Below are 27946 nucleotides of genomic sequence, written 5' to 3' on the forward strand. Positions count from 1 at the left end.
AGGCAGAAATTTCAACTGCATTTTGGTTTCAAGCTCTGTTTTCAGTTTTCCATTTCTATTTTGCAGTTGAGCCACAAAAAAAAAGTTTTAAAATCTGACACAGTTTGTTTTGTGGGATGTGTTTTTTTTCTTCCCCTCACCTTTCTCACTCTGACTATTAAGAACCTTGGAAGTTGCTACAAAGCCAACTTGTTTCCCTCCACACAACTAAAACATACACTAACAATATTCACTCAACCGCATTTAGAGGGCTGCAATCAATTAGGGTAGATATTTAGAATAATAAACATGCACCATATTCAAAGCAAAAACAGTATTTGAAAAAGTTTTCACAGATGTAACATTTTATAACACATTATAGTAGTGCACAGCAACACTGTTATTTAGGTACACAGACCTGTATGTTTCTCATTTTTCCAGTAATACGTTTCCAGTACACTAAACAAGCAGAACTGAAGTTTAGGCAAACCTGTTACTGTGTTCAGAAATGCTTAAGAGAACTGCTAAGTAACATTCACACGTAACTGCTTAAGAATAAGAAGTCTACTTCATGAAGTTTTGTACTCTTTTGCTACCTGACCAACCAACACGAATTTCACAGGTACACTAGCACATTAAGAAAGGAAGGAATTTAGCAGCATCTGACCAGACACTACTGAAAGGATAGCTATTATTAACCAAAGGCATAAACTTTGTAAATATCCAAAACTGAAAATCAAAATGTGGCTCAGACCACAACACAGAGCTTCACTAAGTTGAGAGTCCAATTGCCAATACATTTCAGTAGCAAAAAGTTTTATAAACTACATGAAAATGTATTAGAAAGCTGTATTAGAAAGCTTTATTTTTGTTTTTGAGAGCCATATTCCAGAAACAGTATCAATATAGTAGAAGCATATGCGCTCTAAGTACAGTCAACATTTTAGTTGCAATTTGAAAACTGCTACTATTCGCCTGAGAAGGAAGTTCTGTACAGAAGCAGAAAGTATTTACATTTGAAATATAGAACAGTGACAGTATACAGTTCCGTAGGATCAAACAAGACAGTGCTTTTATAGCATCAGGTCATTTCCCACCACCACTCTGCACTTATTGACTGTATGGAAAGACTAAATGATTTAGATTAACAAGAGTAGAAATATGACTAAAAGAAAAACTAAACAACCATCACCAACAACTTTTCATTTAGGGGGAAAAAAATGGAGGAACACACACCTAGGCCAAGAGAAGTGCTAAACAGTTGTAGCAGATGGTAAGGAAAGGTGGATGGGGCACACGGAAAAGGAATAAAGGGCAATTTGGTAGATTGGCACCAACCACAAAAAAATACCTGAATAAAACGTGGATGTGTTCAGTTCCATCAGTGTCTCTTTCCAATTACTGTACCAAGGAACACTAGCTTTAACTGAGCGATCTGATAGAAAAAACATGGTATTATTATACTAAAAAGGGTCAGGTGCAAACACACTATTGGCTTTTACGCTCTGGTAGCATAAAGTAGAAAAGCTATACCATGCAGGCCCGCTAGGGACTGAAGACACTTGGTTCCAGCTAACCTTAATCATGAATGTTTCAGGCTCCTCAACATTTGACGTGTACTTTAATAGAATTCAATATTAATTTCTAGTTCAGCCCTAATTCTGGGCTTGAGTAAAAATGGAAGTCTGTAAAGTAACACAGAATTAAGTTTTATTTAAATATTATTTCTATTTTTCTAGTTGGAATACACTAAAAATGGAAGACACTAACTTTGAGATTTCTCAGCCTGTAGTACTAAAGTAACTGAAGATGTTAGCTGTTGAAAGTGGTTGTCCCAACATTCCCCCATATCTCTACCATATTCCTGATTGCTACATGCCAGCATTAGCATCATGCAGCCCTGAACAAACATAGTCAGGGAAGTGATTCAGCAGAAAACTTACTTGAGAGAAGAAAAAATATGTCTTTAGTGAGATCACTTTTCCTCACTATCCACATGTGCAAGTACATGGGAGAACAAGGCATGGCTGAACATAAGCACCCTTTCAGCCATCAACCATGTCTCTCAGTACAAGATTATGGAACTATGAGACTATGAAACAAGAAGTATTACAAAGAAGGATTACAAACAATTGAACTGATTCACCACAAAAGTTCCAAAACTTCTCCAAAAAAAGCAGGATCATGATCCCTATGCTGGAAACATACATGAGCTTCTTTATGTTTGTATCATCCTTCAAAATAGACTGCACTTGATCATCATTAAAATTTATGCAAATATGTTTCAATATTGCTATCCTAGACTAATTTACCAAAAGAAAAAGAGCAAACTGAAGAACAGATGAGAGTAGTTCACATTTCCATGCCAAAAGATTGCATTTTGCTGCCAGGAACGAACACTTCCATTGGTTTTCAATAAAATGCTCTAAAAGTTTCTTGGTAAATATCATCGTTTCTAAGCAAAAAGGGAACTCTACCTGACAAGCTAGGGACTTCCTCATGTCCTCCTACAAGGTAATGGGATCCAAGTTTCATCATTAAGGACACTATGCCAGTGTTCTGTGCTAAAGCCCTAAAATGGGGTACTACAAAGTTGTTACGATTTTGTCCACCTGCATGGTCTTAAACAGCTTATACATCTCTCCTTCCGTCAAAAAAGCATATAGCCAGTCTGAATGGAAATAAGACCTTTATCATGGAGAAGCTGAAAACAGTCAAGTATGATAATTTGTACATCTGAGGCTCCAGCAGCAAATAAGGAAAACAAAAAGGAGAGTTACTTGCTTCTACAACTACAAAGCATAGCTTGATAGTGCCACTATTTCTCTTTTCTTCTAACACCTCACTTCTAAAGGAAGATCATTAGAAACATTAGGGGAAAGTCTCTTCACTAAAACCATTCTGCTTTCTTAGGATCTTCTAGTCTCTAGAACTGAAGCACTTTCCCTCCAAAAAAATGGCAATTCACCAATTTCACAGATAAATGAGGGCATGGAAACAAAAGTGTCATTTTGAACAGCATTCAAGAATCAGAACTTCCAGGCTCTTTTCCTTTCCTATCAATATTTCACATCAAGTTGAAGATGTGGCTTGTAAGTGAGGTATTGAGGATGTAGAATTATGCAATTTATCATAAACATAAAAAAATCAACATACTACAGCATCAGTTACTAATTCTGATAAAGACTTTTCATCAGTCCTTTGCTATAGCAAAGTCAAATTTCTCACTGCATGCTGAGCTTTAAACAGGAGTAATTTATTGTACTTAAGTAGGGCAATGTATACACACTGAATTAAGTATGTACTCAAAGGTTTTAATGGATTAGGGTCTTAATTGGGAGGAGTTTAATCTTCTCAGCTCTAAAGATCAGGTCTCATTTAGTGTTATTCACAATGCCTCATCCCTTGGAAAGCTGAAAAAAATTTCAAATATTCTAGCCATTTTGACAGTGAAATATGAAGCACTGAGTTTCATGGCAAAAACAAAATCAAGACCTGAAATCACACACCTTTCCTCAAAACCTTTTTTTCCTTAAACTTCTTATGACAGCTATGTGACCTCTATGCATTAGCAGTTAATTAAAAAGAAAAACAAAAGAAGCCAGGAGGACTAACTTCAACATAAAGCTGTACCAACATTAAAAATATGTTCTGATATTTATTCAGCCAAGTGTAACAAGCGTATAAGGTTGCTAACAAGAAAAAACTCATCAGTTGAGACACAACCAAAGCATGAGTATTTTCTACATTAAAATAATACAGTGACTTAACACAAGTAGAGAAGAATTACAACATTAGGAAGCATTCAATTAAGAATAGTTAAGTTCAACCATTTAGCATTATATAAACCCAAAACTATTTGGTAAATTGGAGGTTTCAATCAACTCAGTGATTTTAATATATGCCATGAAGTTGAAATCAAGGTTAGACACCTTACAGTAAATTCCAGTTTAAGTTATAAAAAATACAATATCATTACATACCACTGATGTTGAGATCATAATCTCCAGCTGTGATCACATTAGCTACTAGTCCTTCAGCAGGCTGACTGACAGACACAACGTCATTCAAAAGTTTACGAATGGCACCAGGCTGAGGTGGGTGAGTAATAATGTTGTTGACAGCAATCTTCAAGTTTTTAATTATGTGAAGCTGATTATTAGGATCTCTCATGTGAACTAAAAAAAAGTGGAAAAAAAAGGCTTTGTTGAGTAAAACAGAGTTAAAATAGTTATCACAAATCAGTATTTCCCCAATAGCCGCTTCTTCAGGGATTACTTCTTCACTAAACCTCTTCATCATCCATTTTAGATCACAGTCCATAATAACTGAGTATCAAGAATGGAGGGGTAAGGCAAGAATGAAAAGTTACTTCATGTTCAACATTAGGCTCATCTAAGCAGACTGATGAAAACATAGCACTGGAGTGTACCCTGTAAAAATATCCACTCCTCAGAGCAAAGTGCCCAAAAACGTATGACCTACACTGCTGCACCCCCTTACTTGTGGGATGTACTCAACTTGCACAGCCACCCTATAGTAAACATACGGATTTCACATAACTTCTCACATTCCAAGGAGTCATCAGTTTCCAAAAAGCCCCAGTACACAATAGCCATGTTCAGGAAACTGGACAAGGATAGCATAGTATTAGTTCAAAGATGAACATATCCTTTAATTTTTAACACTACTGGGTTATTAACTTAAGTTCAGTTGGGTTTTGGTTTGGGATTAGCTTTTTTTTGTGGTTGTTTTGTTTTTTTAAGAAATGGGTTTAGAACTCTTCTGTTCTCCAAAGAGCATCACACAACCAATTTATCTTAAAAGAACGTTAAAGTTACATTCTTGATTGACAAACTTGTGGTTAAAATTAATCATCTAAAAATAAAGTCAGTATTAGTAACAGCATTCCTGACTCACTTTAAAATGTTTGTTTAAAAACCAGAAAAAAAATCTTACAAGCATTAAATACTCATTTCAGAATTATGCATGAGACTTTTGCCTGACAAGTAGCACATTATTGTATGCAGGCTCAAAAAAAATCCCAACAATGCAGTGAAAGTGTCCATGACCCAGTGTTTCTGACAAAAGTAGAAACAGCTGGCAAGCATGTAAGTTGTTGGTGTGGATAGTTTGCTTATTTAGAAAAAGTGAAGTAGACCATTAGCAATGAAAATAATATTCCAAAAAAGAAACAGATTTGTTATTAAAACAAGCCTCAAAAATGGTGACATCAAGCTTATGTTATCAGCACACAGTAACTTACACTGTTTTGGTTTGTGTTACTTATCCAAAAAATGTAAGACCAACTTCTCCAAGAAAGCCATTAGACAGAAAACAGCCCAAGCCCATGTAAGGGAGTCCATACCAAGCCTTAAGAAGAAAGCAGCAGCAGAGTCCATCAAGACATTCATGAACAATGGTATTAAACTGAACGTTAAAGCTGAAATTCCATATAAACGTGACATCTACATGTGGGGTGCCTTTGTTTTCTATGTCAATAAAAAAACTATCACAGGCAAATTTAACTTTTTTCTGTAATGATATGTGATTGCTTTTATTCCCTAAGTCCTTGCTTTTATTTTGTTGGGTTTATTGTATTTTTAAAAAAGCTTCCGTCTTCTGAAAAGCAAAAAATTATTAATTACAAGAAAATGAAGGGTTTTTTCACATTTACATGTATTGGATCACCTTTCTACTTAAGGCCTTGCTCCATGATATTTCCACTAAAATTTGACCAGGCAGCAATCTCTTTTATATCTTACAAAGTTCTATTTTACCATAAGCATTAATTTGAACTTCACACGACCTGTAAACCCTTTGTAGAATCTTTGAGAAACTTGCTCCCTCAAGCCATCTGTTTTTGAAAAAGTATTCATGAGATTTTTCAATGGACATTACAATTCTACGTCTGCTCTGATTTTTCATGTAATGTTCCCTATTTCAAACCAAAGCACCATCAAGCAAGCCAGACTAAGTGCAGGCAGGACACTGACTAACAGCTACCTAAGACAGTTGGTGCTACCACATGCACCACAGTACAGTCCTCAACTCCTTTGCATTTTATTTTCACAAATCAGTGTGTAGCACGTAAAGGGCAGCACAAAGGAAAATTCTTTAAGTTCTCCTCATCTTGCAGCTAACCACAAAATTCACACCATAAAAGGTCTGAAGCTGAGGCTTCTGTTCCCTCCAGCCTGGAGGGCACTCCACACCTTTTCTACAAGACCCTTCAGAAGTAACAACGATGCAGCCTGAGCCAGATCACATGAGATGTGTTTACAGTCCATCTTGGCTGTTGAAGCAGATTTCTATCACAGCTCAAATCTGGACTGGTGCAGTTCTACCCTCTTCATCACACATTCACTCCCAACCTTTAGTCAACACTGAAGCTCATAGGAAAACACAGTGAAGCAGTTTAGAGAACAGATCCTGCCCAAAACAACTTAAAAATCTGTGGTTTTTTTCAGCTATAAGTATCTGATTGAGCTGGCTCATCATAAGGCCATATCAACACAGAGAAGGGCAACTGTGCTAGTTAAACTTAATTCATCCAGTTCAGTGTTTCTATCACAAAGCTGAAGGGGGGGGATTTTTTTTATTCCTTCTTATCATATAGGTGCATTAGCAACCTACTGCCACATGATTACTGAGAAGATCACACATAAAGAAAGGAGGAGGGACAAACAAGAAACATGTTTGCCTTTACCAGTGCAGCTGTTAACACTAAAACTCATCCTTAACGTTTCTCCTAAAATACAATAGCCATAATAATGAAGAGCAAACACATTCCCATACAGGACAGGGATGACATTTCTGGCATATGTGCAATGTTAAGGACTGATAAAGGATGTACTTGAAACCCCATAAATCTCTTGCCTTAATCCCTAGTAAAGGATTTCCAGTGTTCTACATTTCCTTCAAGTGTTCGTAAGATCATTTCAGAAAGTATTTTGCCAAAAGTGGAAGTAGGAACATATTAGAACAAGATCTTTCTCATCAGAAGTTGACTAACATATTTTTAAATATTCTTAAAAACAGGATGCTATTTTAAAGAAAATTACCTATACAACATCAATTGTTACTAACAAACAATAGACAGAGAAAGACTGTCACTTTGAGAATAAGTGTGAAGGTATAAAATACACAATATATTTTTGGTTTCCTTTATCAAAGAAAAATGGGAGTTTGGGAAGGGTTTTGTTTTCCTCTAAAGTCAAGACTTAGTAGGAAAGTGAAGTTGTTATCTCACCTTTTTAACTAATCCTCCTTCAATAACAAGAAGTGCCTTACTTACGGAAGTCAAGAAACTCAAAATTACAGTATGGAGCACTTTGAACCTGCGCTTCGGATTTTCTACCATCACAATTTCCTATATTGCAAGGGTATTTTCAGCTATACCAACATTAGCAAGTGTCTCATAGGCAAAAGCTGATGAACAGATTAATACTGATTAGTGCAGAGGCCCCACCACCACATCTGCATTATGTATGTTGGTGGTCTTCTACTTGAAATTAAATACAATCTCATCTCCTTGGACTGAGCAACCACAAGAAGCACATGGTTTAAGACTACCTGAAGAATCAAGCAGTGGTCTGGGCCTTCCCATCCCTGCTAATGCAGTAAGGACGACTGAATCATGCACAGTAGAAAGACCAGCTTAGTTTCTGTGTATCACAACTGGTCTGCACATGAAATGAATCTCCTAATTTGTAACTCCACTACTTCTCTAAGCAAGAACACTGATGAACATGCAGCCTTCAGCAGGCTCATAAACTATCTAAGTCCTAAACTTCAGTAAAAAAATCTGCATTTAACAGGACTAAAAATGCAGTAGCAAACCAGTGACGGATCTCTTGAAATTACAGCAGAGTTTATAAAGTAACGCTACTTTAAAGTTTTGCACAAGAGACAGCTTATTTCTAAAGACAGGAGTAATAGTAATAAAAAAGACAGCATTTCATGCTCCATTAAGAAAAACTCTGTTTAAAAGTGAATGCATCAAAAACAAACAGTGAAACACAGTTGTGGATGCATGTAGATGTACACATTCTGCTGTACCATGATCAGATCATTAATCATGCCTCTCCTCCTCTTAACTGGACATGAAAAGCATCATGGAAAAATTTTACTTCTAAGTCTGGTCAAACCTACTGAGGTAGAGCAATTTAAGAATTTATCCTGTTCCCAGATCTCCTGCACAGGATACAGTTAAAAATGTCACTACGCAACAGTGTTTGTACAGACTCCAACAGGCATGTTACCCTCTCATAGAGCTCCACAAATGCTGGAGCCAGAGAAATTGCTTACCCTCCTTATACAAACTCACAAGAAATTTTACTGCACTGAACTACTCTTCTGCCTGAATAAAATGGCTTGTACTGCTTCTCCTAGCCTCACGCACACTGGCTTCCACCACAAGAAGTTACATATAGCATGCCATAACGTTTTTTTCATGAAGCTAGAAAAAGAGGAAGTCACACTTGGAGCTAATAACTGCAGTCAGGCTTGCAGCCTGTTGAATCCAAATACACAGAGAACAGCACAGCAACAAAACTCACTGTACCAAGCTTCAGCTTCTTGGCTATCTGACCCTCGGTTCAGGTTCTGAACAAGATGGATTCAGACTGACAAAATTACACAGCCTACACAGAACTGCAAGGGTGCCCCTTCTCAAAGATTCACCACAATGCCCACAGCTGCAAAATTAGGAAATTAAAACTGTATCACGGGGATTTAGAGGCTGTTCATGAGATTGTTCATTTATACTAGTACATGGCAGAGCTTGCAGAAAACCAGTTACAGAAACACCAAAAATTACTAGGAAACTACAAAAATTAAACAGTGGAGCTTTCCTTCACAAGCTTAGAAGATTGACAAAATCAAGTCAGTATAAGTCTCTGAAGTAACAAGCTCAAGGCCTTACATTTATATCAAGGAAGGAAGTCTAATCTTTAGCTGTAACTATTTTATCGCAAGAGGGTGAAAATTGGTTTTGTAAGCATCGACACACTATTGAAGTCTGCATTCAAATGAGGAACACTGAGGATGATTCAGGTTTGCAAGTTTAACTATTACAATAGTTGGAACAAAACCGGTTACAACTAAGAGAGAACGGAATGAAGTACTCTTCAGAGGGAATGCTTCATTTTGAATAGTCTGCCCGGTTTGCTAGATGCATTTTGAAAACTTTTCACCAAAGAACCTAAAGAGATATTCACAACTGCAAGGATGTGAGCTTCTTGATTTTATTGGTTGTGCCTCTCCTGCATTCTCACATAGCTCATGAGTGTTGCTAAACAAAGGGGAAAACATCTATAAACAAGTTACATAAGTTACTAAGATTTGTCACAGAATTAAGGCAGATTTTTAAACATACTAGCTTTTAAGTCTATGCCATTTTTTAAGCAGCAATGCAAAAATCTAACTCAAGTGACAGTACAAGCTTCATTTTCTTGCACTGTTTCCTCAACACAATATGAAGAGACTGAAGTCTGAGCTAAGTGTCTGTTCGAAACCATAACAGACAAATGTCACTGCATTGCTATTCTGACAAGCAGTTCTATTCCAATTGCTGTCTTGCATTCTATTCTGACCAGAAGTAGCTTGGAGAGGATGGCTTACATTGAATTTAAGGAAAAAAAAAAAAAAACAACACTAAAAAACCCCACAGATAGCAAGTTAAAGCATTACAGTAAAAAAATCCTACTGTTTCTCTTAAGTGGTCAATTTCCAGTTTTACTGCTATTTCACATGGTCATTTCACCTACACCACATAATCAGCTCAATTCCCACTGTCCCTTTGCACAGGTCTTAAAGAAACACCAACAAAAAAGTATATGTGATAAAAACACAGGTGAGAGAAAGTAGAGACTTGCAACTGAAATGACAACTAGTGATTCTGACAGACTGGCCACACCTTCAACGACCAGGTACTTTATGAAAAGCCTTACCCCAGTGTGAAATCCCAGGCCTACAGCAATACTCTGGTACAAGTATTAGCCAGACTAACTGTAAAGTCGTTCTCAACGAAGAAAAAACCCGCTTGGAAGAGCTAGATTTACAGACACCTCTTTCTCTTCAGCCATGCGCTCTGCGATGCCTCCAGGAGAAGCCTAACTTCCAAGGCTCCGCGGAGAAGGACAGATCGAGTAACGTTACAGGGACTTAACAGGCACGTGGGGAGCCCCCGGCAAACGCGGGCCGCCTCCAAGCCTGCCCCAGCTCCGGACAGCGCCCGGCCGGGCGGCCACCACCGCGGCCCCGACAGAGGAGTCTCGCCTCCCGCTCGCGCCCCTGCTCGGCTCGGCTCGCCGGGCAGCGGGGCACAGCAGTCGCGGCGACGGCCGCCCCGGCCGGGCGGGCGGGACCCCGGAGGCCGCCGTGCGGAAGGGAGCGGCGCCGCCGTCCCCGCCCGCTGTAAACAAGCCGCGCGCCCCGCGCCGCTCCCGGCACCGACCTTCCGAGGTGAGGCGGCAGAAGGGCTTCACCAGCTCGGCGAAGCTCAGGCTGTTCTTGCGGGTGAGCCTCTCCGCCTCCTCGCTGCACAGCGCGGCCACCAAGGGCACGAACGAGTCCTGGATGAACTCCTGCACCGACTGCACGCACTGGGCCATCGCCGCCAACGCCGCTCGGGGGCCCGAGCCGGCCCCGCCACCTTCCTCCGCTCTTCTCCGCCCGGCTCCGCCGGCTCCCTCCCGCGTCCGCCCGCCGCTGCCTCTCCACGGCGCCCACTCCGGCCGGCCGCCCGCCCCGACGCCGTGGCCACGGACCGCTCAGCACCCTGCCCGCACCGCCATGTTGCGCCTCAGCCGAGCCTCTCGGGTAGCGCCCGCTCCCGGCGGCCCCTGCGCTCGCTCATGTGATTGGCTGAAAGGGGCGGGGCAGGGCCGGGGCGCGCGGGCGGAAGCGGCCGGGAGGGGGGAGGCGACGATGGTCAGGCGGGGGCGGGGCCGTGCGCGTCGCGCAGGCAGTTGGCGCGTTGGGAGGGATGAGCGCGGGGGGCCAGCACCAACGGCCGCCAACGGCCTTCGCCTGGCTGAGGCGGCGGGCAGCTGCCCGGGGGGTCGCGCTGATGCCGGGAAGCTATTTCGCGGTAGGCCGAGGGCTGGCGTTGGGCCCCGTGCTCAGCCTCCGCACTCCCCCTGCCCGCGGGTACCCCGGGGCACTGCGCCCTGCGGTGCCAGCCTCAGCGCGGGGCAGGCCGCTCGCCAGGCAGGCCGCTCGCCTCACGCCCTTGCCGCGGCTGGGCAGCCGAGGCCGGCTCTGTGTTCGGCGGAGGCGCTGCTTATTAAACCAAGTGCGGGAGAAGGGGGAAGTTGAGTCAGGCAGGTTTCTGGAGAGCTTTGCTAGGTGGTGAGCGTCCCTGGGCAGGGGTGGGGGTGGGGTTAATGCAGAATTCCTACACACACGCACACACACACCAGGAAAACAGTTCTGGAGTTTTTATTTAAAAAAAAAAGTGAGAGTTGAGTTGTTTGGGGGTTCTCTGGCAGACCTGTAGCTGTTCAATTGTATGCATGAAATGAAAATCGTGCAAAATCACTTCATCGAGGTTTGCTTAGTAAAGCACGGTATTATACAAAGCCCTTTTGCATTTGTAACCTGTGGAAGGAAGTGACGGAGGAAAACAACAGTGATGATCTCTGACAATTAAGAACAAGTAAATTTGAGTCTGTTCTTTAGAAATACGGAGTACTGTAGTAGGGCAGGGTTTTAACATGCTTTCAGGGACAGTCTTTAGGGCTTGTAAACATCAGAAAAAAAGTTCTTAGGCCTTTGGAAGTCAAGGCTTAAGACTATAATAGAGCATGATTTCAACAGTAAGGTTTGGAAATCATTAGCCAGTTTCTGAGTGTTTGACAGGCCTGTCAGAAGCAGGAAGTTTTCACAAATTACTGAAGCGTGCTAGGTAACTACAGGAGAGACCTTAGTCTGAGGGAGGACGTAGAGCATGAGATCACTCCTTCCTAAATGCAAATTTCAGAGTCAGGGATGTTATTATTGCTTAGATTCAATGGGAGATCACACGTTATTTTTGAGGTGCATGATTACAAAGGCATAAAAAGCTGAGCCTCATTATTTCTCCTGCTGTCAGAAGTACTCTTTTATGTGCAACTAATTTCCATGGTAAATCTTCAAATGTAAAAACCTTTTAAAAAAAAAATAAATGGAAGATGAGGTTATTTTTATAGTTGATATTACAGAATTAATACATCCCATTTGAAAACCAAATAAAACTTGGGAAAATAATATCGATCTTCCCTAACAAATTCAGTAATTTGGAAAATAGTGTTAACCAATTCATCTACAGCAATCAAATCAGCAACTTCCTCTGTGAATGAAAAATTAGTTATTAATTCAATGTAGGCAGTAAGAAAAAAAACAATAGGCCATGCAAGTTGCTGTTTTTCAGGAGTGAGTCCTGGGAATTTTATCCAAAAGCTAATAAATACTGCAGAAAAAAATATTTTGGCTTTGATAGATTTTTAGAACAAGGTAAAGACCAACATTCTGCAAATATTTATGACTTGTGTACTTTCGGAAATTCCCCAGAGCTATTCCAAATAATGTTTTCATGGATACTTTAAAGTATGACCTCCACATGGGCACTTTGGAAGAACAGTGCTTCTCTCCCTTTCCTCTTAAGCCATTACTTCAGAACAGTATACAAATTACATCTGGTAGATTGAAGTGGATCAGAAGTCCCAATCCTGTTCACACATGATTTGGTATTAAAAATTGTTTTTAAATTCTGATCATCATTATGTCTTTCTGGCAGAGATTCGAGTTTTTATTCAAATTTCTGGAGAGATACAAATTTCAGGTGGCTATTAGCAGTATTTGGTAACCATTACATAGTGAGAAATTGTTCATTTTTATTGCCAGTGGGTTGGGGTTTTTAATTAGAGCAGCTCTGCATTCTAAACCTACTTTTGTGTGCTCAAAATCTACTCTCTGTGTACAAAAATACGTTGTGCACATTTTTCTTTCACCCAGTATTAGGGATTTGGTCCTTAGAATTTCTCTCTTTGGTGACATTCTCTTACAGCATGGACTGCTTCCATCACAGTAGTTTCATATAGCTCTACCATCTCGTGGGCTGTGCTGTCTCAAGACAAGGTAGTGTTTTCCCAAGACCTTTAATGCAGCCTCTGACTCACCTGTCCTACTAAAGAGGGATAAACAACCCCATCATCAATGAACACAGTAGCTCAGGGTGTTGTATCCCAGATATGTTGCTAAAAACAGTGTAGTCAAAGAGGATTCAAATAAGACTGTTTTTATTTACAAGACAGAAGGTGCATTAGAAGGACTGTAAAATATCATTGTTAATTACTTACATCATTCCCAAGCCTGCCAATTTGTGCACAAAATTTTGCTTTCAAAGTCTGACAACGTACCAATAGGTAGGACAGATGGCAGACAGAAGTACAAAGGGATAATACAAGATCATGAAACCATGCTTGACCCGTCTGAATTAGTTAACTGAATATACTATTTTTCAGAGGAAAAGATGGATCGAAGGAAACAGCAGGTGAACAAAGTGAGATTGTGCGGACAGGGGTGGGAAAGGGGAGGCCTACTCAGAGTGAATATAAAAAGAGAAAATATAAGAAAATATATAAAAGTGTCTTGAATAGACCAGAACAAAAACATCACTGAGACAGAAAAATATGTCCACTGTTTCAATTGTAAAGAAATAGAATATGACTGTAAAATTTGGACTTGAAAGTGTTCAGTGCTGCTTCCTTGCTGCTGCCAGGAGTGCTTTTTCACTCCCTCAGGCTGGAACCTTCTTGAACTTACAAGTTCTGTGATGCCTTCATGCAGATCACAAAGCCAGAGAGCAGGAACTTTCTGCTGAACAAAGCTGCTGCTGAGGAAGTTTATGTGAAAGGCTTTTTTCACCTGTTAATAAACCAATATTTGTGTTACTGTGTAGGCTTAAGACAGAGGAAAAAGAATACAGAATTGCAAGTGATGCAATCTGAAGTTGAATCCAGCGCTTTCATTTCCAGTTATTCAATTATGGAACATGTCTGTTTCCCTGTAAGTTAGTTACAGGTTAAACTATATCCTTGAAAGTTTACATCACGGACTCCCAGCTCCCTGCAAACTTCAAGGGCACATTTGAGTTTTTCTCAGTTCAAGCTTCTGCAGAGTTAACAAGAGTGGCATTTTGCACAGCAATTCACTCCAGCATAACCTGAAGTAAGATTTAAAATTCATCTGAAACCATGCAATAAGCCACATATGGGGATGTTGGTTGAGGGTTTTTTTTTTTTAATAAACCACACTGGACACAATCACTGCAAGTTAGGTACCAGTGTAGATTTACAGTTAGCTGTCATGTTGTAACTCCTTAAGGTCAATCTGTGACCCTAATTTCTTGACTTTTGGATTTGCATATGTCCTTCACAAACTTCCTGGACCATGTGATCCTCTGTGTTAGCTGCTCTGCACCAGGGTCACTGGGATGGACAATGAATTGCTGACAGAGAGTCTGTGGTGTCTGAGGCTGTGGTCCCTGCCATCTGCCATGCACAAGTAGCCCTCTGACTTTCATTGCCTTCCATAGATCAGGAAGAGCTTTTGAAATGCCCTTCTACAGCTTGCAAGATGAACAAGAAAACAACCCAGGCAGACAGAAGAAAGAGCAACTCATCTTGTGGTGAATCAACACACATTTTCCTAAAAGGCAAGGAAAAAAACAATTCTGAAGGAAAATTTTACACAGCAAGGCAGTGTGAATTGTGCCAGGGGCATCAAGTGTGTACCAGACCCAGACATACCAAGCCCATGGTGTCTGGAACATGGCCCATGCAATCCTCTGACATGCTGGCTGAAGCTGCAAGGGTTAAACGGTAAGCTTTGCCCAGCTGTGCCTCAGGGTGGATCATAAAGAGGAGCAGACGGTAGCAGATGGTCAGTCTCCAGCTCTTCTGAATCAATGGGACACTCTTTAGCATCCCAATGTTTTTGATGGCATGGGATGGGAATGCCTGGTCATGCAGTTTTTCTTTCAGGCTTGGTAATAAAGCTTCTCTTGTGAACAATTCCCAGTACCCAGAGATAGCTAGGAAGTGATGGTACCTCTTGGCAATCCTGCCGTGGGTGGGAATTCCAAGGTAACAGTTCTCTAGAATCTCTCTTTTGTCCCCCATAGAAGCAGCCATATACCACTGCCCTGACTCAGCCCAGGATTAACAGCAATATTTTGTTCTTTGTCAGTATTGCTCCAAGGCTTTTAAGTTAAGAGCCTCTTTTTATTAACAGATGGAAATCTGAAAAGACTTCATAAGAATCAATGTAAGTTTTTCATATAAGTATGGGGCCTGCACATAACAGAAGAGAGAGAGAAGTAGAAGAAAAGAAGAAAGGAGGGAAAGCAAGTGGGTCCAAACTCATCACTGGAAACCTTGGCTCCACTTACCACAAAACTCAGGGACAGGTATAATTCTTCTCACTTTCCTGGTAAGAAAAAGCAAAGGTTGCTCACTCTCTCACTCTCTCTCTCTCTATTCATACTCTCTCTCTTACACTTTTCTTTTTCTAATGATCTCAGAGACTTCTCCTTTAAGAGTCATCCTTGCTGTATGTTTCTTTAAACTGTGGTTGAATAATCTTCCAGATCCTGATGGGCCCTTTGTCAGAGGAATTCCTGGGGATGTTGCTCCCTCTTGATGAAACTAAGTCACTAAATTAACAAAGGGCTGAGTAACAAACTGATTCTTAATGTGTAGGCACCATTTGAACTAATTTCCCCAAACCTGTTTCATTTTTGTAGTCTTAGTCACATGCAAAAGACCTACATGTAACATGGCCCTATATCAACATGCATACTGGCATATATGGCTTAGTATATGGGTAATACACAGCTTCGACTTGTAGGTGATCAAAAGCAAGTAGGATGCGAGGCAAGCTCTGGTTACAGTATACATACACAGGAGTGCAGAGAAATAACTGAAATTATTAATTAAAACCAGTTAATTAAAACCAGTTCTGTAGATTCCAATCTGATTTCACTAAGCTTAGCTGTCAGAGTGATGATAAATTTAAGCAATCTAAAGAAAAAGTCAGTGGGGCAATAACTGGAGAACTTACATGTGTAGACAGCTGGGGATATGAAAATGCATTGTCAAGTGGATTTGTTATTTCAGAACTTTTCATGATGTAATCATGAGCATACTACATCTGTTCACCTGAGGTGAATTCACACAAAAGCCTCTAAAATAAAGAAAAAGAAAAGCTTTTCCTTGCTGTGCCATGAAAATAAACTATCTTCTAACATAAAATTCTCTCTTTTTTTATACCAAGCTATATAGCAAAACACTAAATAAATCCTGACCTGAAGCTACCTTTTTACTTTAGATTGCAAAAAATTTACAGTAAATTAGACCATACCATGTCATATATGAAAACCAACCATCCTATAAGTCATTGCAAAGCAATTTGCAAACAGACTCCGTCAGCAGCATGGTGCTGGAACAGGACTGGGGGCTCATACTGAGGTGGGCCTGTTGCCTGTGAAAGCCACTGCTGCCAGCTGGGACTGATGCCCCTGCCACCCTGGATCACTGCAGCCACTTCCAGTGGTGTTGCTGCCTTCTGGCCCAGGCAGCAGCAGGGCGGGATTGAGAAGCTGTCACATCCTCAAGTTACTTTTAATGTAGTTGCATTTGATTGCAGTTTAAGACCAGAGAGAAGAAGCACAGAAGTGCCCAGAGAAGCCCCATCCCTGAAAGTGTTCAGGACCAGCTGGATGGGGCTCTGAGCAACCTGGTCTAATGGAAGGTGCCCCTGCCCATGGCAGGGGGGTTGGAACTAGATGATCTTTTAAGGTTGTGTTATAAATACTTGACCCGCCAAATGTAGGTTCAGAAATCTTTATTGTGAGGCAAAGTCAAAGAGCAAAAACCGCAGCGCTGAGCATGTGACTCTAGTCAGAGGAGCACCAAATGAGCTCAGATATGACCTACTTAGACCATTAAGGTTGCTTCAGCCATATACATACTAATTATTTTCTCACAACTATTTACAGTATTCCTTGAAATGATTTAAATAACTCCATCCCCACTGCGCTTGCGCTTTTCTGTCGTTGGGGTCCTCTGGTGGTCGCACAGGGATGAAGTCAGATGTCTTCCTCGCGGTGAACATTGGTCCCGAGGAAGGCACCTTATTATGTCTAGCACAGCACTCAGCAAAAAGCCACTATCTGTTAGTTCATTTCTCACAGTTGCTTCCAGCTCAAACCATTTTATGACTCTATGAAGACCAGATGCAATATTTCTAGCATATGGATTTTTGTTACTCATGTCCACAGAGAAGCTACAAATTTTCATGTTACCTGTGCAAGTTGTGTTATTAAAAATTCTGAGATACTGAATTCACAAATTGTTGCTATTCAGTTATTGTTTTAATTTTTTGAGTCAAAGCAGCAACCTTCTTAAAGCAGAGGAACACTAAATTTTTCTCATCTTTTTCCTTACAAGGGAATTGTGGCACATTACTGTTTTGTTCAACGGGGGTTTCTCTTCTGCTTTTCAACATATTTAAGTAGTTACTCTTGGAGACAGAAGGAGAAGGTGAAAATGAGCCAAACAATGGATTGTCACTCAGCAATCAGTATTTTCCTGGCCCCTAAAGAGTATTTGTCCCAGGTTTTTAGTTACATAAATACAGTGCTACACAGTGCAAAGTCATACAATAATAATAAAATGCCTTGGGATGATAATATCAAAGTTTTCCATTGTTCACCAGATACTACTCCAGGGGATAAAATCAAGTTTAAATTTCCTGTCTTTTGTATAATTAGAATCGCCTCTCTGTTTTTCCACAGTCAGATTTCTTTTACCACGTTTAAGAGACTGAACAAAGCAAAAAGACTAAACTTTTCCTCATCATTAAAGAAATTAAATTTTTAATTGATAGTGCAGATTTTCACTGCAAAAGGTATTTCAGTGCATTAGAAACAATTAACTAGCCACAGAAAGGCCATCTGAAGCTTGCTAGAGTAGCAGTCACAATAGTCGAGTAGATGCAATTCATCTATGACACCACAGGCTGATTGAATGGAATGACATTTTTAAAACCGCCTTTATTGTATGCAAAAAGGTGTGATAAGTAATATTTACAAACCAACATTTTGTTAGTTAGGTTCTAATTAACAGAATTTGCAGTATTCCAGGGAAGTTCTCTGTTTAGATTCTCTGTGACTATAAATTATTGTGGTTGTCAAAAAAATTGAAGAGCGGGAGAAAAGCAAAACAGAAATACCATTCAAGAGATTTTTTTTTTTTTTTTTTTAAACTAATCGGCACAATCAAAAATTCTCTTGGGAAAGGTTTCTTCGAGTTACATATTCCTTTCATTCTGTGTGTCTGTAGAGTTTACGGAAAGATGAAACTGTCCAAATAACATGTAAAATCTATGAGTTTTACTTGGTTTAATTATTATTTCAACCCCAGTGCTTACTGAATAAAATCAGCAATAAAAATAACTACTGGGCGTTTTCTGTTTATCTTAGGAGCCATCATGTGGCTGTCTTCTCATGGAATAGTTTCAGAAGTAATTGAAGCCAATTTAAGCCTCAATTACAATAAAAAAGCAGTTCCACCCTCCCCAATCGCTCTCCACTCTGTGCTGCTACCACTTTGTACCTCCTAAGTCTTTCTTAAGTGGACACATAATCACCTGGAGCAATGAACTAACACATCTGAAAATTAACCCTATTTTTAAGGAGTGATCCAACTGACCACTTGGACAAAGCTGCAGAATCAGGAGAAAGGGACCATAGCTCCGGACAGGAGGTAGGACCAGCCCTTTCAAAGGAAGCCTGGGCTCCCAGTGACCTCAGTCATTTGCAAAACCACCCTAGAGGTGATGAAATGTGCCTTAGATGCTGTGAACTGGACTGTACAGAGACAATAGCGGAACGTAACTAGTCCAATTTTGGTTTGGGTGAGAAGCACACTTGCTCAATGACTTGGGGTTCATATGAAAGAGCGGGTTTAGATATAACTGATCTAGAAAACAGTGTCCATGGACACAGCTACTTACTCAAACTGCTAATGGGAGCCCAGTTCACAAGCCCAAAAATGTCAGCTGCTCCAGTCTGCAAAATCCACTCCTATTAGGACATGCTACTTGCTGATGTAGACATAGCCACATATTACCTGCTCTCAGCTCCATTTTGGGAGTAACTTCAATCATCTGCTACTGTCTGCACTGAAAGCACCGGAGCTGCTTCTTCGGTAATGGTGAGGCAAAGGGCTGACAACAGGGAAACAAAGAACATGTAATTTTGTTTCTTGAGTTTCTTCCTGCTGAATATAAGAAATACTACTTCTATTCTGCAATATTATTCAACTTCTCAATTGCTGCATTATCATTTGAAGCATAAAGGAATTAATTCTGATCTGAATTATACCAAGAGTCATCGAATTTAGTGTACAAGATGCGATTGTTCCTCTAGTATTTGTAGGGATATAGTCCTCAGCTTGGGAAGAGATGGGCAGCAAAGGGGAGACAGCATCAGAGTATTCCACTCCACAGCTTCTAGACAGCACAATGCCAACAGGAGAGAAAACCATTCTCCCTGCTAGGAACTAGAAATATTTTTGCTGTTTGGGAAAGAAGGGAAATGGAGGAAGGAAAAGGAGCGTTAGATTGAGTCTAATAGTGCTGGCTCCCAAATTGGAAAGCCATGACCACAGGATGTAATCTCTTTCTTCCACATCTTGTGTCCTGTACCAGCCATGGCAAGGTGAAGTCCAAACTTTCCAACCACTTCCAAACAACTTGCTTAATTTTTTACATTTAGTAATTCCATGTAATTCAGAAAGGTATTTCACATTACAGTATAAATTACATACCAAAAGCACGATGTTGCCAAGTCAAAACAGAAGCTTCTTTAAAACTAAACATTCCAGCTGACTTCAGAGAAAGTTTTTTTCTTCCCCTCAAAATGCCCGTTGGTAGGAGATTTCAAAATTTCAACTTTTGTTCCAGTTTGAGGTAAGAAAAAATAATTAGGTCATTTTTTGAGGAACAGAAATTACCTGTTAGATCTATACCTACTATACTCATTGAAGTCATCATGTATTCCTCAGGTGAGACTGGCAAAGAGGTGTAGTGCCTCTAATCTGAGTGTGGTTTGTGTGACAACACCCTTCGTAAATTATTTAAAGATTTTGTGCTAGCTCACTTTCCAGAAGCACAGCCTGGTGGACAAGCTGTCTAGATCCCTCAGCTAGCCACTGACTCAGGCCTGCTGGCCCCCTTCTGAGGGCAGGTTTTTCAGGGGAAGAGTGCAGTGCAGTTACACAGAAAATGAACATTCACAGAAGCATGGATTCTTGCACAGGAAAAAAGCTTTTAAAAAAAGAACATTACAAATAATTTCTATTTCAAATTGGTCAGTGAGTGCTACTGGTCAGGCAATACTACATGAAAAAGCAATAGAAAAATCTAGGAAGCTAAGCCAGCAGACAGGCGTTAATAGCTTGCAAGGAAACACTGGAGGAAAACACCACATCGGTGTACAAAGCTGGACCTGGAAGGGCAACACTGCAAGGAAAAAGCATTGGGGACAGATCTCAGTGCAATGAAGAGGACAGAGCAGTAGTGTGAGGGCAGGTGAAGGCCAGGCAGGAGGGAAGGCCCTGATGGCTGCGCTGGGATGGTCAGGGAATCTGTGTGGAAGCCACAGCTATAGACACGATCAGAGCTGGAGGGAAATATGAGGAACAGGGAAATCAAAATACCAAAGGAAGTTTTAAAAGTTATTTGGCTTCAAATAGATTTTTTTTCCTATATGTTGATAATAAAAAATAAATTTCAGGCACTGTTTTTTCTCATTGCCGCTTTGCTCCATGCCACTTTCCATGAAAGAAGCATGGAAGCTAAGTAATTTCATAAATTAACAGAAAGATGTTAAACCTTCTCTTAAAATGCTAACCATCAAAGATATCTGTGTTTATATGGCTTATCTTTTTAGCTGAATTCACAAGGTTTTTCCCTGGAGAAACTCTATTGTTCCTCAAGGTACAAGGGGAAATTAGAGATTATCCCATGATATTAGAAAACCAGCTTCATGGCAACACATGCTGTCACCAGGCAGCACGTGTCTGCTTCAATTGACCTTACCCAATCACTTAATTTTTTGACTCACTCTATCAAAGGTTAAGACATTAAGGTTTTAGAAAGCTATACCAAGTAATATTATTGTCAGAGATTACTTCCTCATATAATAGTTTCATTAAAATCAGGTAAATAGATGAATGTTCATCACGTAAGGAAGCTCACTGAAACTGAAATTCACATTTCAAGGCAACAGCACTGCCATCTGACATACGTGCATGCTGTAGCGTCTCCCTTTTGGGAGTGGGAAATGCCTCGTTTCGACTTGCATAAATGACAGGAAACTCATACGAGGAAATCCTCTACAGTTTTAGCATTTTTAATTAGGCCAAGGGAACAACTCGGTGTGCTTTTGTTAGGCCAGTCAACAAACATCCATTGTGCTTCAACGTGAATTTTCAACTAAAAAGCATGGCTTATGCATGGGTGGGAAGGAAAATGCTCTGTGGTTCAGCAGCAGCGTTCACTGTCCGCATGTTCAGGTTACACTGGGGAAAACGTAACCCAAAGCCTCTGCTTGGGAACTAGTGCTCTGTGTCTCATCCCCTTTGATTATCCACATCTCCGTAATGCAACTTTGTGCAGATTATCTGTGGGCATGGGTTATCTGAAGTATGCCGTGCCTCCATTGGAGGGGTGGCAAAGCCACATCAAAGGCCCAAGGGGGCAATCTGTTACGTGTTTTATCATGTTACAATGTCCCCAGCTCTTCTCTCTCGAGGTTATGTTGTATCCCTTCAGTGCAGACTGTGTTCTGTTAATATCCTGACTTGGGCAGTCCTTGCTGTTGTCGACAGAGCTAACAAAACCAGCTAGCACGCTGAGCTCAGCCTCTTCAAGCTAGAGCCTTCTCATATGAGCTTTCTCTCTTTCCTTGGGCCTGCCCCAAACAACCGGCCCAAAGGTATCCTCCCCGTGGTGAGTTCTGGGTGAGGACGTCTGGTTCCCAAGCCCCAGGGTGCCTCGGCAGAGGGTGCTGGGGAGGCTCTGCACTGGCGTTTGGAGCAGCTACAACCGTTCCATGGTCACAGATGGGGCTGGGACTATTTCTGGGTGAGGAACTGGAGAAGGCTTCAGTCTTGACCAAGTCGCTGGGTGGAGGCTCTAGCAAGGGCAGGCACCGCCAGGTAAATTTATATACACACAGAGAAGATGATGGTATCATTTAACCTCTTTGGGTAATCAGCCTAAAAACTCATGAATAAGCATCACTGTTCCTCTACAGCTAGCAAGCCCCTTAAAGTTTTATGACTCTCCAGAATACTTAGTTTAACGATGTCTAAACCCCTCAAAAATAGAAAATAAGGAACTGACAAAGACTGAAATTTTATGTCTGAGTTACAAAAGCTGTCTGATATGAACTGATAAATGCCCAGCTTTGCCCTGCTTGAGCTGTGGTGTGCTGCAGCTATATCTCTCAAAACTGAGTTAAAAGTGCACAGCACTCAGATAAACAACAACTAAGCTGAAGGGTTTAATTCTATCTCTTGATTAAGAAAATAAACTTTTAGGTGAGTTGCACCAAGCAGAGGTTCCTTCACTTGTTCTGCACTTAAAGCAGTGAATCTAATGCAATAAATATTCTCATTTTCAACTTCTACTGTCATTATCCCCCCATCAGAAGTCACTTGCTCTCATTGATAGCAGTGCTACTCTGGAAGCACACACTGTTTCTCCACCCTGCTGCTAGGTTGTGTTCAGCTGCTAGTTACTCTTCCAGAAGTACGGTACATATTTTTCCCCCCTATTGAGATTGCACTTGACTATTTAAGATTCACTTTCTTAAAATGGGTCCAATTTATCCTGGAATCCAGATGGCACTGTGCAGTGTCTGTTGCCATGGTGATTTATCACTTCACCTGTGCTTTTGGTACCTGCAAGTACAGTCACTTGGTGATTTTATATTCGTTTCCAGATTAGTCATAAAAATATTACTTAATATCAGGTATGTATGTTTTTGATGCTACTTCGTAAGATGCCACACAGCATTTTATATTTCCTGTGTATCTTTATTTATATTATATGTTCATTTATTTTAGTTTGAAGGCCATGAAAGGCTAAGTTAAATACCCTACAGAAGTGTATTACATCAAGCACAGTTTCAAAACCCAAATATATTTGTAAGTTCATCAGAGTACAACCTGAGTTCAGCTTGCCAACTTCTGTTTCTAAAACCATGTTAGTGAGCATCAATATACTTTTATTGACTGAACTTAATTTTTTAGATTTTATAACCCATGAGGTCAACCTTGTCATTTGAGTCCAGCATTGGAGGACTTCCATTGCATGCTTAGAATCATTAACAGCAACTAAAAGTACAAAAGAAAACTCTTCGGCCAACTCTTCTAGGATTATTGGGTGAAAGTCCTCTCTGCCTTCCCTTTAGAATATTTATTCCTAATTAATGTGGTTTAATACTTACATTGTCATTATGGGCTGGCAAATTATCCAATACCCTGATCAGATATAAATAGATCCTTTTCCTTCTTACCAAATATTGTAGCTAACTGTTGAACACTTCTTTGCAACATTAGCACTCTCCTGTCAATCTAGTACCAGATCACAGCTTCTGTTTTAGCTTGCTTTGTTTATACTTTAGAGTTCCTTCTAGTTTTACTAGGCTTGACTTTTCTTTGGCTTCGTTTAGTAATTTATATTTGTGATTGCTATCTACTTCAAATTATTGCCTTTCCATCCTTTTCCAGAAAGGGGTTTTAATAAAATTGTTCATTTTAATATTTAAAATACTTAAAATATTGTGGAATACTTACCATGTAATGAAGTCTTTGGCTACACACCCTGATTTTCATTAATATTGTTAAGTTTCTTCTCTAATATGTTCTCAGATTTTCTTATTTCTTAACTATTTTTTTTTTCCTAGGAAACTGATCAGGCAGATGTAGGTAATTTCTGTATGTGTGTATCTAAGTAAATACATACACATCTGTAAATCCCTACTCAGCCATAAACACGTGCATATGTAACAGATCTTGGCTGCGTCTGTACTCTGTCTGCCCATATTTGATGTAATTAGTTGTGAGCACTGATCTTCACACCACCACAAGCTTCCAGCCTTGTGATCATTCCGGCCTTTCCCACCATGGTTAGGTCTGTGTGTGTGCCACCAATTTGGTACTGGAAAATTATCATCAGTAATTCTTAAAATCTCTAATGCAGTTTTACTGCTGCTTCATGAGACCTCCATTCTCCATACACCAACTATAACAATGCTAGTTTTATTTTCACATATTATTGACAGGCACTTAAAGGCTTACTTGGGGTTTTTAATGCTTTTTTAAAAAGCATTCTAATTTCATCCTTCATGTTTCAGTGTTTTCCAAACATTATTCATACTTATATTAGGTCAAATTTTAAATAAGTGTGTGATTTACCAGAAAAAACCTGCAGTTTTAATCCCTAATCGATTTTCTATTATAACCTTTGCACTTAATTATCTTACAGTGGCTAATGACCTTTTATCACATTGTATTATTAACACAACATGAATAAATTAAATTTGGGTATAAACAAGTATCTATATCTTAACCAAGTGACACTAAACATAACACAGCAATAAACAAAATTAGAGTTCAGCCAGTGGGATGGTATTGCTATTTTCTTTGTGATTTATGTAATCTAAAGAAAACCAGTAACTGACAGTGGAAATGCATTGACTTGATTCTGACTGACAAGATTTCACATATGCTGGAACATACTTCGTTACAGTTTCTAGAACAACCCATACTGCTGTCCTGATTTTTGTGGGTTTTACCTAAGAAGAGATACAATTCTTCCTAGATCTGATTTTATTATTCATCAGTGAGGTAGCCTATGAATAAATAGTCAGCACAGGAAATATTGCTGTCCTTCTGTTGTCATTACATATGTGATCTGACAAGTTAATTGCATGACTGTAAAAGCTGTTTATATGAGATAATCATCACTGCAGAGCTCAGGCCCAGAAAATGGTGATATCTTCTCCAAAACCAAATCTGTGATGCAAATTTCTAAGGAAATAATTTTGACAGGAGATTACTAGTTTTACTGCAGGCCAGATGCAAACTGAAAGATACCAAACTTGCTGATGCTTTCATCTTGGAGTTACCCAATATACTGCATTTCCCTTCTTACTTCTTTTTCACAAGTGGGTCATACTTGACTTTGCTTCTGTAAAAATATTGTTACAGAAAATACATTGGATACTGGAAAAAAAATATATATGTTGAGACATGCCCAGGTATTAGTTTTTCTGATTCGGTATTCAAATTTTTTCAATATTAAAGAAAAAAGTAACAATCTGTCACAGTAAAATATACATTGCCCAAAAGATATTGAAACCTATTCCAACTGTACCTAATAGAGCAGGTAAAACTTTTAGCCAAGTAAGAAAAACCCGGACAGGTCCCAATTCAAGTATGTGCATTACTAAATGTACTGTAGTTTCCAGTACTTCTAGAAATAAGTGGGAATACCACCTTTGTTCTTTGGGTGTTCACATACTTGGGGACACCTAGAACGGATCTGCTTTTGTTTTTATGCATCATAGGCACAAATAACCCAACAGTTCCTTTGATAGGTTGCTTTGACAGCCCCATTAAAGCCACCATGTGCTGTTTGTACACGTTCAACGCCATCCAGGATACTCCCTTGGCTTCAGCATTCATTTTCACTGTAGGCAGAGAAGCTCCGTGTGCGGGGATGCATGACATGAGAGAGTACATTGAGAAAAATCACAGCTTTGTTTCCACAGCTCAGCAGTCCTTGGGCACCTGAACTTCCACTAAAATGAACCCGTGTTTGTGTCCATGGCCAACACAAGGAGATGCCTCATGCCTTCCACCGCGCTGTTATTCGCTACAGATACCCTCATCACAGCTATCATCAGGTACTGGGTGAAGAAGTAAGAGGCTGAAAACAGGTAACACAGAGAATCAAGGTCCTTCATAACCTTTACAAAGAGAGCTGAAGAAACATCTTCCAAATAGCTATTGTTACTGTTTATAATGTTTAGCCATTGCATCTTTCCCTGTTTTGACAGTGGTAGTTGATGGTCCACCATGAGGGCACAATCTATGTGGGCCATTGCTGTCTGCATCTGAGAAAATGCCCCCTCCAGTGCTAATGAAAATTTATTTTTAAAAGTAATCATTGACTGATTTACCAGCTTCAAAATAACCTACTGCTGCCTACCACTATTTTAAGTGCCTTGTCAGTTACACCTGTGCTCAACAGTTACTTGGTGGTTGAAGCAGCATTGCTGCCAGCTTTCTAGCTTCTCTTACAGATGCCGGTACTGTGTAAGTATGCATTACGGGGAGCCACAACAAACACAATTATCTGAATTTGACGCTTTTTAGGTTTTAAAGAACCCAGGGTCCCGCCCACTTCCTGGAGACCTCACGACCTCCCCGCTCGCAGCCCCCTTTGCTCGGGGCGGCAACGCTGCAGCCGAAGGGGGGTCCCGGCGCAGCACGGGGCAGAGCGCCCGCTGCCCGGGGTGGCGGCCCCGGCGGTGAGTCGGGCCCTGCCGGGCGGGGGGCTCCGCGGGGACCCCTTTCGGTGCCGGGGCGGCGGCGGCCGGAGCCCCCCGAGGGCCGCCCTGCGGCCACCTGTGGGTGCCGGGTCCCGCAGCCCGCGCGGAGGGGCTCCTGCCGGCGGGGGGCGCCCCGGGCCGGGGGCGGGCGGAGGAGGTCGGGGTGCGGAGTCTGGCGGTGGGCGAGGTTCGGGGTGCAGACGCGCGGGGCTCGCCCGGCCGGGGAGAGGCCGGAGGAAACCAGCCGAGGGGAAAGTCGCTTTGAACCGGCGGAAGATGGGGGTGGGGTGTGGGGTGGCGGGGATCGGTGTCCGTCGGTGTTCGCATGGGTGGGGGCAGGGCAGCACCGCCCGCGCGCTGCCTGCCGCGGAGGGGGTGCCGGTGGCGCAGCCGCCCCTTCCAGGCGGGATCGCCTCAAGGGAATCGTGGCTGCTTCTCTGCTGGCGGCGGGGGGGCTGTGATGTCTGTGCTCCGTGTTTTTCTGTTAAATACGTAGGATTTAACCGTCTGGATTCATCCTGGTTAAATCTGCTTAAGGGTTGGGTACGCCAGTAAATCGGTTCTGGGGTAGCTGCTTTGGGATAAGGCTGGTTATTGTGGAGAACTTAAAAAAAATCAATGTGTAAAACCAGCTGTTCTGGAGTGAGCGTGTGCTTCCGGTTCAGATTCCCAGTGAACATTTCTAATAGTTGTCTTCATCACAAATTTAATGTGAGCCATAATTGAAGTATTGCCCCTAATCTGAATCCTGTCCAGATGCAAGCATAACATAAAGAGCCCATCTAGAATCAGCACAGAGCAATGTATACAGGTGTAAAATGCAAGAGCAAACGTGAACCATCTGCTAGTGACTCCCTTTACAAACGTGGCACCTGGCACAGGCATCCTTCTAGTGATCATGGCAGGCAATTGGAAGTATAGCTTAAGCCAGTGTTTAGGAATACTTGAGGAGTGGGGGGGAGAAGAAGAATAAAAGGATAAAAGGCTTCCTAGCATGTTTCTGAGCCCCTTCTTCCAGGACCGCTTGTTGGCCTCAGAAGCTGTAGGCAACTTCACAGAGTTCTGTCCCAACAGAGATCCAGCTGAGCAGCTGCGCCTTTTCTGCTATTCACCTGGCCAGTCTTGTTTTCATTATTTATTCAAAGTCACAGACCATGGAAAATTATGTGTTCCTGAGCTGAGACGTACACATATATGTATGTCTAAAAGTGCAACTGTTTACAGCACCCTCAGTATCTTAAAGAACTAATGCATTAGCTTTTTTGCATTTGAGGAGTGTTATGCAGCCTC

At 41.1% G+C, this 27946-nt stretch overlaps 1 protein-coding gene across 4 annotated transcripts in view; it reads right to left on the reverse strand.

Moving 5' to 3' along the window:
- Nucleotides 1–10814, reverse strand: part of TRAPPC8 (trafficking protein particle complex subunit 8) — a 55739-nt gene extending 44925 nt beyond the window's left edge. For 2 of the 4 annotated variants that reach the window (XM_040586088.1, XM_040586087.1), the window contains exons 1-3: nt 10439–10814; nt 3963–4157; nt 1331–1414 (exon numbers count right to left, since the gene is read on the reverse strand). In XM_040586088.1, the coding sequence (XP_040442022.1) occupies nt 1331–1414; nt 3963–4157; nt 10439–10595 (436 nt within the window). In that variant the 5' untranslated portion in view covers nt 10596–10814. The remainder of the gene's footprint in view (nt 1–1330; nt 1415–3962; nt 4158–10438) is intronic. The other 2 variants (XM_040586090.1, XM_040586089.1) reach the window with 1 other exon arrangement.
- Between the last annotated feature and the right edge of the window lie 17132 nt (nt 10815–27946).

This window comes from Falco naumanni, chromosome 3 (genome assembly GCF_017639655.2).
Source record: "Falco naumanni isolate bFalNau1 chromosome 3, bFalNau1.pat, whole genome shotgun sequence".
NCBI lineage: Eukaryota > Metazoa > Chordata > Aves > Falconiformes > Falconidae > Falco > Falco naumanni.